We start from the raw sequence: 9,910 nt of genomic DNA, 5'->3' as shown, positions 1-9,910 counted from the left end.
GCCAACACCGGTGTTCGTTTTGGGATGGCCCGCCGACGCTGGTGGTCGTTTGGGATGGCCCGCCGGCGCTGGTGGTCGTTTGGGATGGCCCGCCGGCGCTGGTGGTCGTTTGGGATGGTCCGCCTACACTGGTGGTCGTTTGGAATTGCCCGCCGGCGCTGGTGGTCGTTTGGAATGGCCCGCCTACACTGGGGGTCGTTTGGGATGGCCAGCCGGCGCTGGTGGTCGTTTGGGATGGCCCGCCGACGCCGGTGGTGGTTTGGGATGGTTCGCCTACACTGGTGGTCGTTTGGGATGGCCCGCCGGCGCTGGTGGTCGTTTGGGATGGTTCGCCTACACTGGTGGTCGTTTGGGATGGCCCGCCAACACCGGTGGTCGTTTGGGATGGCCCGCCAACACCAGTGGTCGTTTGGGATGGCCCGCCCGCGCTGGTGGTCGTTTGGAATGGTCCGCCAACACCGGTGGTCGTTTGGGATGGCCCGCCAACACCAGTGGTCGTTTGGGATGGCCCGCCCGCGCTGGTGGTCGTTTGGAATGGTCCGCCAACACCGGTGGTCGTTTGGGATGGCCCGCCGACGCTGGTGGTCGTTTGGGATGGCCCGCCGACGCTGGTGGTCGTTTGGGATGGCCCGCCGACGCTGGTGGTCGTTTGGGATGGCCCGCCGACACTTGTGGTCGTTTGGGATGGCCCGCCGACGCTGGTGGTCGTTTGGGATGGTCTTGTTGTAAACTTGGAAAAGATTGTGGTAGGAATTGATGGCGGTGGAGTAGGTGGAGGGGTTGTTATTAATCCAGGTTTCGTTGTTTCATGGGTTGTTGTTTTATGGGTTGTTGGTGCTTCAGTGGTAACTTCGGTGGTGACACTCTTGGAAGTGGTGGTAGTCACAACTTTGTAACAACCTCTAACCTCTAGTTGAAGGGAAGAAAATTGGTTCCATGTTTGTGGGTTTACCTTCAATGAAGTTACCAGGCTTAATGGGGTTGGTAGTTTGATTATGCTTTGTGAAGATGAATCTTTAACGAAATGCTTCACATTCTCTTCATTGTCATCCACAGTTATCCAAGTAACTCCTTCATTCGTTGAATATTGTAAGGTAAAAGTTGAAACATACGATCCATCAAGTAAAGATCCTTGCAAAACAATGGATGTTACGAACACTGGTTGTTTAAACACCACAACAACCCATGGATTTGTATCTTCAACACTTGGTTTCCACACCACTGGTACGTTGTCTTCATCAACATAGTTCAATCTTACACTCTCGCTTTGTTCATGATTGCTCGACACTTGTATATTTGGCCCAATTATTTCAGGTGAATAAGCCAATCCCATCGGTTCATCGCATACTCCTGGTGGAACACCTGTTGTTGTCAAAGCTGATGTTTCCATTTCATTTGTTACAACCACTGTTGTTGTTCTTACTGGAGCAGTTACACTCGTGGTTGTTGTTGCCTCATTAGTTTGGATCGGGGTGACAACAGTTGTTGTTGTTGTGACTTTGTTCACAGTTTGATTCGAAACTTCTGTTGGGCTTATAGTGGTTGATTGCGTGATAGTTGTATCAATGGGTTGGGTAACAGTGGTGACTTGTTGCTTGGTTGTTTCAATGGTCACAGGGGTAGTGGGTTCGGATCCCACCAAACACCCACGAACCTCAAGCCTTAAACTGACCTTTGCGTCGGGTGTTGTTTTGATTGGGTAGATCCTTATTACCATGGCAACTAGGGGGATGGGGAATGGATGTTGTGTCACTATGACGTCATCAGTGTTTCCATCAAACAATTCAACTTCGTCATTGTTGATTATCACGTCAGTTAGCTCATTGGCATCACTTGGGGAAGTTTGAAGTGAAAACTTTGAAACAAACTGCCCGTTGCCGCCACCTTGTGTAATGAGAGATGTTATTTTGATAAGTGATGGAAATATGATTTCTATGTAAGGAGTGACGTCATCATCGTTAGGTGACCATGACGATGATCGATTGTTTGTCATTATGACGTCATCAGGGCTTTGGTTTGGTTTGGATGAAGACGCAGTAATTCCGTTGTCACGAGCAACCTCTTCCAAATCCATGGGTTCATCACAAAGTTGAATCGTTGTGTCTTCCATGGTTGTCGTTGTCATTACCGAGGTGGACCGATATACCTTCGATGTGGTTGAGGACTCACCTGTAATAAAGTTCCCTGTTATCTACAAAAGTATTCAGTAGCAAGCGACGGCACTATCGAGCTACGCCAGGTACACTTACCAGTAGTTGCGTTAATTGCTGGAATATTTGTTGTTTCCATGAAAGTTGTTGTTGTTTCTGGTTCAACATTTGTTGATTGTTGCGTCACAGTATCTGTTGTTCCATATGGTGATGTCACAATGATGGTGGTTTCAGTTGGTTGCACATGCTTGGTTGTTTTCACCTCGGTAACACCGGGTGTGGTCGACTGATTTTTTTAGGAATATTTAGTTGCATTCAAACAAATATTCATTAAAACTTACAGGTTCGCTTGTTGATAAATAAACCACGGTGGTCGTTGTCGTTTCAACAGTCGCATGTTTCAACTCACAATCACATGATCACATCCAATCTAACATAATATCACTCACAATCACATGTTATTACTCACAATCACATGATTATTACTCACAATCACATGATTATTACTCACAATCACATGATGATTACTCACAATCACATGATTATTACTCACAATCACATGATTATTACTCACAATCACATGATTATTACTCACAATCACATGATTATTACTCACAATCACATGATTATTACTCACAATCACATGATTATTACTCACAATCACATGATTATTACTCACAATCACATGATTATTACTCACAATCACATGATTATTACTCACAATCACATGATTATTACTCACAATCACATGATTATTACTCACAATCACATGATTATTACTCACAATCACATGATTATTACCCACAATCACATGATTATTACTCACAATCACATGATTATTACTCACAATCACATGATTATTACTCACAATCACATGATTATTACTCACAATCACATGATTATTACTCACAATCACATGATTATTACTCACAATCACATGATTATTACTCACAATCACATGATTATTACTCACAATCACATGATTATTACTCACAATCACATGATTATTACTCACAATCACATGATTATTACTCACAATCACATGATTATTACTCACAATCATATGATTATCACTCACAATCATATGATTATTACTCACAATCACATGATTATTACTCACAATCACATGATTATTACTCACAATCACATGATTATTACCCACAATCACATGATTATTACTCACAATCACATGATTATTACTCACAATCACATGATTATTACTCACAATCACATGATTATTACTCACAATCACATGATTATTACTCACAATCACATGATTATTACTCACAATCATACAATTACCTCTATAATATTTTCATTGTCCGAATTTCCTCTAAACACAAGAGGGTTATGAGAAAGGCCAGCAGCGTCAACTTCCATCCATTCCTCGCCATCTTTACTGCTTTGGATGGAAAACTTTGACACCCACCCCTCAGTTCCACCTTGCAGCAATAATGACACCACCACCACAGGTTGTTTGAAGTCAACCTATGTGAAACTTTGTTGATCAACCAACACATTAAGCTTTAATTGTTAACCCTGATGAAGGCAATACAGAGGACGCCGTGGCCATTGACTAAAATTCCTATTTTTTTTTTGTTTCTTGTTAAAAATCATATTTTTTTAAATAAAATGTGCAAATTAAAAAACACATTATATTTAATATATAAAATAAAAATTAGATTTAAAAACAAAATTTAAATTTTCGAAATTTATTAGAAAACATAACCTGTTATATTCTTTTTAAATCAACTTTTTGTATATACAATTAAAATATAAATTGAAAGAAAACATTAAAATATTTAATTAAAAAAAAAATTGAATCAATTCCCTTTTTACTTAAATTTTTAAATTTTAAAAAAAGTATATAATATTTATTCAAATTATTTTTAAAAAATTGATTTGTTAAAATGTACACTCGTTTGGTCATTCGACATCTATTGGACGTAGCCGGGTAGCGTTGTTATTCACATTGTTGGTACATTGTTCTATCGGTCAGAGGCTGTTCACCTTATATTTTTAATCAAAATTTTATTTTATAAACATTTTTTAAATTAAATAAAAATAAATTATATTCTCCAATAAAAATACAAAAAATTTAAAAAGCACTATTTTATGGATTTTTTTTTTAAGTAAAAAATATTTTTTCCAAATCAAACTTTATATTTAAGACTGCCAATTGTTTTTTTAATTTTTTTTAAATTAGAAAAAGAGGTATTTTTTATATTAAAAAAAAAGAAAATAAATTTAAACAAAAATGAAAAGAAAATAAATAATAAGAAGTTTAAAACAGATATAAAAAAATGGAGTTTTTAAGTGATAACGATGAGCCACCATATATGGATTACTCCGTCACAGTTGTTTTAAATCACAATATACGACAGCAATGTTAAACCTGTAGATATTGCCCAGAGACATCCATGGCCGGTTTCCAAACCCCATCTGACCCCAATCTTCCATTATCAGGGGTTGTGTTAAAGTTGGTTGATGAAGCTGTGAATGTAGCTGTCGGTGTAATTGATGACCCTTCTTCCATCAGTTCAGTACAAACCTCAGGGGTCGAAGTTTTAGTTGTGCTGCTGCTGGTTTCAATCACTGTCGTTGAGGATATAACAGGGTGTGTTAATGATGTATATTGATGTTGAAGATATAACAGGGTGTGTTAATGATGTATATTGATGTTTTTGATATAACAGGGTGTGTTAATGACGTATATTGATGTTGAAGATATAACAGGGTGTGTTAATGACGTATATTGATGTTGATATAACAGGGTGTGTTAATGATGTATATTGATGTTGATATAACAGGGTGTGTTAATGACGTATATTGATGTTTTTGATATAACAGGGTGTGTTAATGACGTATATTGATGTTGAAGATATAACAAGGTGTGTTAATGACGTATATTGATGTTGAAGATATAACAGGGTGTGTTAATGACGTATATTGATGTTGAAGATATAACAGGGTGTGTTAATGACGTATATTGATGTTGATATAAACAGGGTGTGTTAATGACGTATATTGATGTTCATATAACAGGGTGTGTTAATGACGTATATTGATGTTGAAGATATAACAGGGTGTGTTAATGACGTATATTGATGTTGAAGATATAACAGGGTGTGTTAATGACGTATATTGATGTTGAAGATATAACAGGGTGTGTTAATGACGTATATTGATGTTGAAGATATAACAGGGTGTGTTAATGACGTATATTGATGTTGATATAACAGGGTGTGTTAATGACGTATATTGATGTTCATATAACAGGGTGTGTTAATGACGTATATTGATGTTGAAGATATAACAGGGTGTGTTAATGGCGTATATTGATGTTGAAGATATAACAGGGTGTGTTAATGACGTATATTGATGTTGAAGATATAACAGGGTGTGTTAATGACGTATATTGATGTTGATATAACAGGGTGTGTTAATCCCGTATATTGATGTTGGAAATATAACCGGGTGTGTTAATGACGTATATTGATGTTGATATAACAGGGCGTGTTAATGACGTATATTGATAATAACAATTACCTGTAGTCTGAGTTTCTTTTGTTGTGAACACAGGGTTTGTTTCTTTTACAATTTCCGTGGTTTCCGTGACAATAGTTGACACGCCCCCGACAGTTGACACGCTCCCAGTGACAGTTGACACGCCTCCAGTGACAGTTGACACAGGATCGGTAGTTGTCGTGACAACCTTTGTTGTTGTTTCGATTGTTCGACCGCAACCATGAAGTTCTATCCGCAAACTGATGCCATTGTTACTCAACAATGGAAAGATTCGAATACGCTTCACGTTGATTGGATGAGGGAATTCATTTTTGTGGACGGTTGAATCGTCATTGTTGCCTGTATTAAATAACAGCTGTATGACAACATAATATTATTAAATAAAAGCTGTATGACATCATAATAATGTCAATTAATAGCTGTATGACATCAAAATTACCTTGAAACACAATAGGATTCCCGAACGAATCAGCAAACATTGTGACCTCATTTATTGTTGCGTATTCAATCATATACTCGGACACGTACGACCCATCACTGCCACCTTGTGTTGTAATGCCGGTTAACTCAGTTACTTGAAGGAAACTAACTTCCAAATAAGGGGTGGTGTCGGCTTCCTTGGGTGACCATGACCCCCCATGATTAACCCTCGCATACTGGGGTTCTTTCCCGGGTAAATAAGACGAAGCATGAATAACTTGATCGTCAATTGTCCCCGATTCCATACCCATTGCGTCATCACAATACGGGGTAACACTGGTTTTGCTCATCACTGTTGTGGTAACAATGGATGCTGATGATGTCATAATAGGGGTTGATGATGTGACAACAGGGGTTGATGATGTCACAATAGGGGCTGATGATGTCACAATAGGGGCTGATGATGTCATAGCAGTGGTTGTCACAGCAACGGGTTCACAAGTACAACAACTGTAACAATGAACAATTAATAATATTATATTGTTCAACCATTATGACATCACAAACTTTTCATCGGAAGGTGAAATCAATTGAAATCCATCCTGACACTTGAGGGAGCACGTTTTGTTACAACTCGTCACTCCATTGTTACACATGCATGACTCACAATCACTTGCCCACCATTGTTCATTGTGCTGTAAACAATAAATGTATAACATCACAATACACAACAATGACATCACAATACACAACAATGACATCATAATACCTTTTTGTTGTCATGGATGCACGGACAACCTGATTCGTCGCTACCGTCGTCACAAGTGATAACATCATCGCAACGTGCGTCGTCACGGTAACAACGAGAACAATCGTTGCAGGAGGAATACCCGGGTTGGCACGCACAGGTTGGCTCTGTTGTGACCTCGTGTGGTGCAGTAGTTGTCGATTCTATGAGGGTTAGATTTAGTCTTGTTGGAAAGGGTTCGTTATGTATAATATAATGACAAATTTATGTGATATATTAACACAACCGATATTTGGTTGCAGAAACATAAACATACTAAATATGATAAATATTCATACACACTCCCTGCTATGATGTCATAATACTAACTTTCGTCACAATAGCAACAACCAGTGTCGTCTCGTTGCAAAATCATTCCATCATCACAACTCTCGACGGGACAGTAGGTGGCGCACCTGAGCACACCAGCAATACAAGCGCATCGTTCGCAACCTCGCTCGTAAGTTTCACCAACAATCACCATTATACCTACAATACTAGGGTTAATATAATGTGGTTTGTTGTTTTTCTAATCACCATTGTTTGTCACACAAGGGCATTGTTCTACTGGAATGCATCGGTTTGTGACATCATCAATCGCCATTCCTTCTTTACAAGAACAGCATTGTTCACCCATTGATGACATCACACATGATCGATTGTTGTTCACATCCGCACATGTTGGCGTACACGTGCAAATCCCGTAAACTTCATCTAAACATATTTTGTTTGTTTTTGCGTCTTGTGACAAAACAATCAACTTACTTTCATCACAAACAGGTTGTGATGTCATGGTCACGTTGGGTTGTGTTGTTGATGTCATAATAGGAAACGTGGTAGCAGGAACGCACACTGGACAACAAACCCCCGCGATATGAACCATTGACATCCCTTCACTCTCATTACACGGGATTCGATCACAATGTATATTCTGACAACTTATGTTGTTGTTGAAGCACGAACACCTTTCACATAATCCTCGTTTCCATGTCGAGCCAGGCTGGTAATACAATATATGGGTGAATATTCACACATCAGTTTATAAGCTATGATGATAAGGATTATAACCCGACCACAACGGACAAACATGAACCATCATGTCCCCCCCTTAACACAACCCCCCAACCCTGCCAACCCCACCAACCATCCAACCCCCAACCCCGCCAACCTCATCAACCAACCCACCCAACCCTGCCCACACCCCTTATTTTTCTATTTTATGTGGGTGAGGTCCCGCGGCGTGGCACGCCATGGGCCCTAGGATTTAGGCCATAATTGACCCATTACCCCAACACCCGGTGTGCTACTGCATGGACCTTCCCAGTTTAAGGAGCCTGGCGCTTCCCCGAAGGTAGGCGACAAAGGCTTTAATGGTGATGGATGGGAGATCTTCCCTTGACAGCTCGGTCAAGTTTAGTTGCTCCCGTCTTGCATTCGCATATGCTGGACATATGCCAACATAATGAAAGGATGTCTCATCTTCCTCGCCAAAGACAGGGCAGATGGGACTCTCACTTTTTTTAAGTTTATGCAGATGACTGGCAAACATGCCATGCCCCATACCAACCCCCCGTACCTCATGCATCACCCCGACATCATCGACACAAGCACACGTTGTGGGTTCAACACACGCGCCATCTTCCCCCACCACTTTTCCCACAGGACACGAACACCCACGTACGCAACCCATTGTTTCATCACAATCCCCATTATCGATGTAATGGCATCGTTGCGGACATCGCATGCAATCAACTTCTTCCATTCCCTCATCACAAACTAAAACAATATAAAAATATATGTTAAAAATATGAAATATTAAAACTAAATGGAAATATCATAAAAGTATTAACAAAAAATAGAAATAATATACCTATGTTTGTGGTGGTCTCACTAGGTGGTGTTGTTGCCTGAAAATATAAAATATAATATAAAAAAATATAAAAAAAAAAAAATAACTTTAGTAACCATAGCAATCATTGGTAACCATAGCAATCATTGGTAACCATAGCAATCATTGGTAACCATAGCAATCATTGGTAACCATAGCAATCATTGGTAACCATAGCAACCATTGGTAACCATCACTGGCGTAAAACACGGGTATGCAAGGTATGCCTGCATACCCTGCTAAACTGACATAAAATAACGTAATTTATACTTTTCGGGTTTATTCAAATAAATTATACACGGTTTTCGGATAGGATAGGAACGGTTTCGCAGCCTACTCATTTTTTATTGCTTTCGTTACGTTTACCCGGGTACGTAGCGATTATTACGTTTACAATAAACAATTGCGCATGCGAGTGCGATGCAACAAAAGTGAATGAAAATATCATCCAATCATAAACAATATAATGTAGCCTGTCAGTTATTTCATTAAGATCAAGTGAAAAAGCCATTTAGAAAGAAAAACTAAAGGTTTGTCAAAAAGGAAGTTGCAACCCACGCGAGTGGCCAGTGTTTCTGCGTATGATTTCGTAATTAAAGGCGAAAATTGTAAAAATACTTTTATTTTAATATTGCAAAATCTTTTGTAACAATTATAAATAAATTTTATTTACATTAATTCTACATTCTGTAACACTGCAATTCACGAGACTCGTATTCTTGTGCGGCCTCTTTGATCGTGAACCACGTGTTCGTTTGATCTGAAACCACGTGTTCTATGCGATTTTAATTAGCGGCTCCTTCCGACTAAACCGAACGTGTTCGCGTGCGCCTTTTCTCCTTAATGACGTCATTAGCGCGCAGGCAAAGGCTATTATCAATTGTCCACAGAAGCATATTAATAAAACTATAACGATTTGCACATTTTACATGTCTGGCTACAGGTGTAATATCATAAAACGAAATGTGAATTAAATATTCCAATTCAACCATATTCATGACGAGACCAGTCGTCAATACAACATTTCACTCTGCCAACTTTGTAATTGGATAATATGTATATCATATGTAAAATCGAGTTTAACTTTTGATTGCATGTGGTCAATGGAGATGCGCTGCCTTTTATCGGCACTCGGCC

General features: G+C 39.3%; 2 protein-coding genes across 2 annotated transcripts in view; both read right to left on the bottom strand.

The window, feature by feature from the left end:
* LOC108950965 (mucin-22-like) overlaps positions 1-2,640 on the bottom strand; it is a 3,189-nt gene extending 549 nt beyond the window's left edge. The window contains exons 1-3 of the mRNA XM_018817270.2: positions 2,492-2,640; positions 2,250-2,436; positions 9-2,169 (exon numbers count right to left, since the gene is read on the bottom strand). Coding sequence (XP_018672815.1) covers positions 9-2,169; positions 2,250-2,289 — 2,201 coding nt within the window. The 5' untranslated portion in view covers positions 2,290-2,436; positions 2,492-2,640. The remainder of the gene's footprint in view (positions 1-8; positions 2,170-2,249; positions 2,437-2,491) is intronic.
* An 800-nt stretch (positions 2,641-3,440) lies between these two features.
* On the bottom strand, positions 3,441-8,795 carry LOC108950964 (hemocytin-like). The gene is made up of 11 exons (XM_018817269.2): positions 8,756-8,795; positions 8,462-8,661; positions 7,651-7,885; positions 7,423-7,599; positions 7,216-7,374; positions 6,868-7,049; positions 6,666-6,793; positions 6,118-6,608; positions 5,700-6,017; positions 4,546-4,745; positions 3,441-3,638 (listed from the first exon to the last, which is right to left on the bottom strand). The coding sequence occupies exons 2-11, from the start codon at positions 8,645-8,647 to the stop codon at positions 3,441-3,443; spliced, it is 2,274 nt and encodes a 757-aa protein (XP_018672814.2). The 5' UTR covers positions 8,648-8,661; positions 8,756-8,795.
* Positions 8,796-9,910: the final 1,115 nt, after the last annotated feature.

The sequence above is a fragment of the Ciona intestinalis genome, unplaced genomic scaffold (assembly GCF_000224145.3).
Source record: "Ciona intestinalis unplaced genomic scaffold, KH HT001220.1, whole genome shotgun sequence".
NCBI classification, from domain to species: domain Eukaryota; kingdom Metazoa; phylum Chordata; class Ascidiacea; order Phlebobranchia; family Cionidae; genus Ciona; species Ciona intestinalis.
Note: the sequence above shows the minus strand (reverse complement) of the source record. Positions and strands in the feature narration are given on the sequence as shown.

Bases quoted from the DNA above. Each gene is read 5' to 3' on its own strand.
- LOC108950964 (XM_018817269.2), bottom strand. From the start codon at position 8,647: ATGGAAGAAGTTGATTGCATGCGATGTCCGCAACGATGCCATTACATC. The intron at 6,609-6,665 runs GTTTGTGATGTC...TCATTGTTACAG, and splicing joins ATTTCACCTTCCGATGAAAA to TTGTTGTACTTGTGAACCCG. The intron at 3,639-4,545 runs GTTTAACATTGC...AGTTTCACATAG, and splicing joins TCTCTGGGCAATATCTACAG to GTTGACTTCAAACAACCTGT.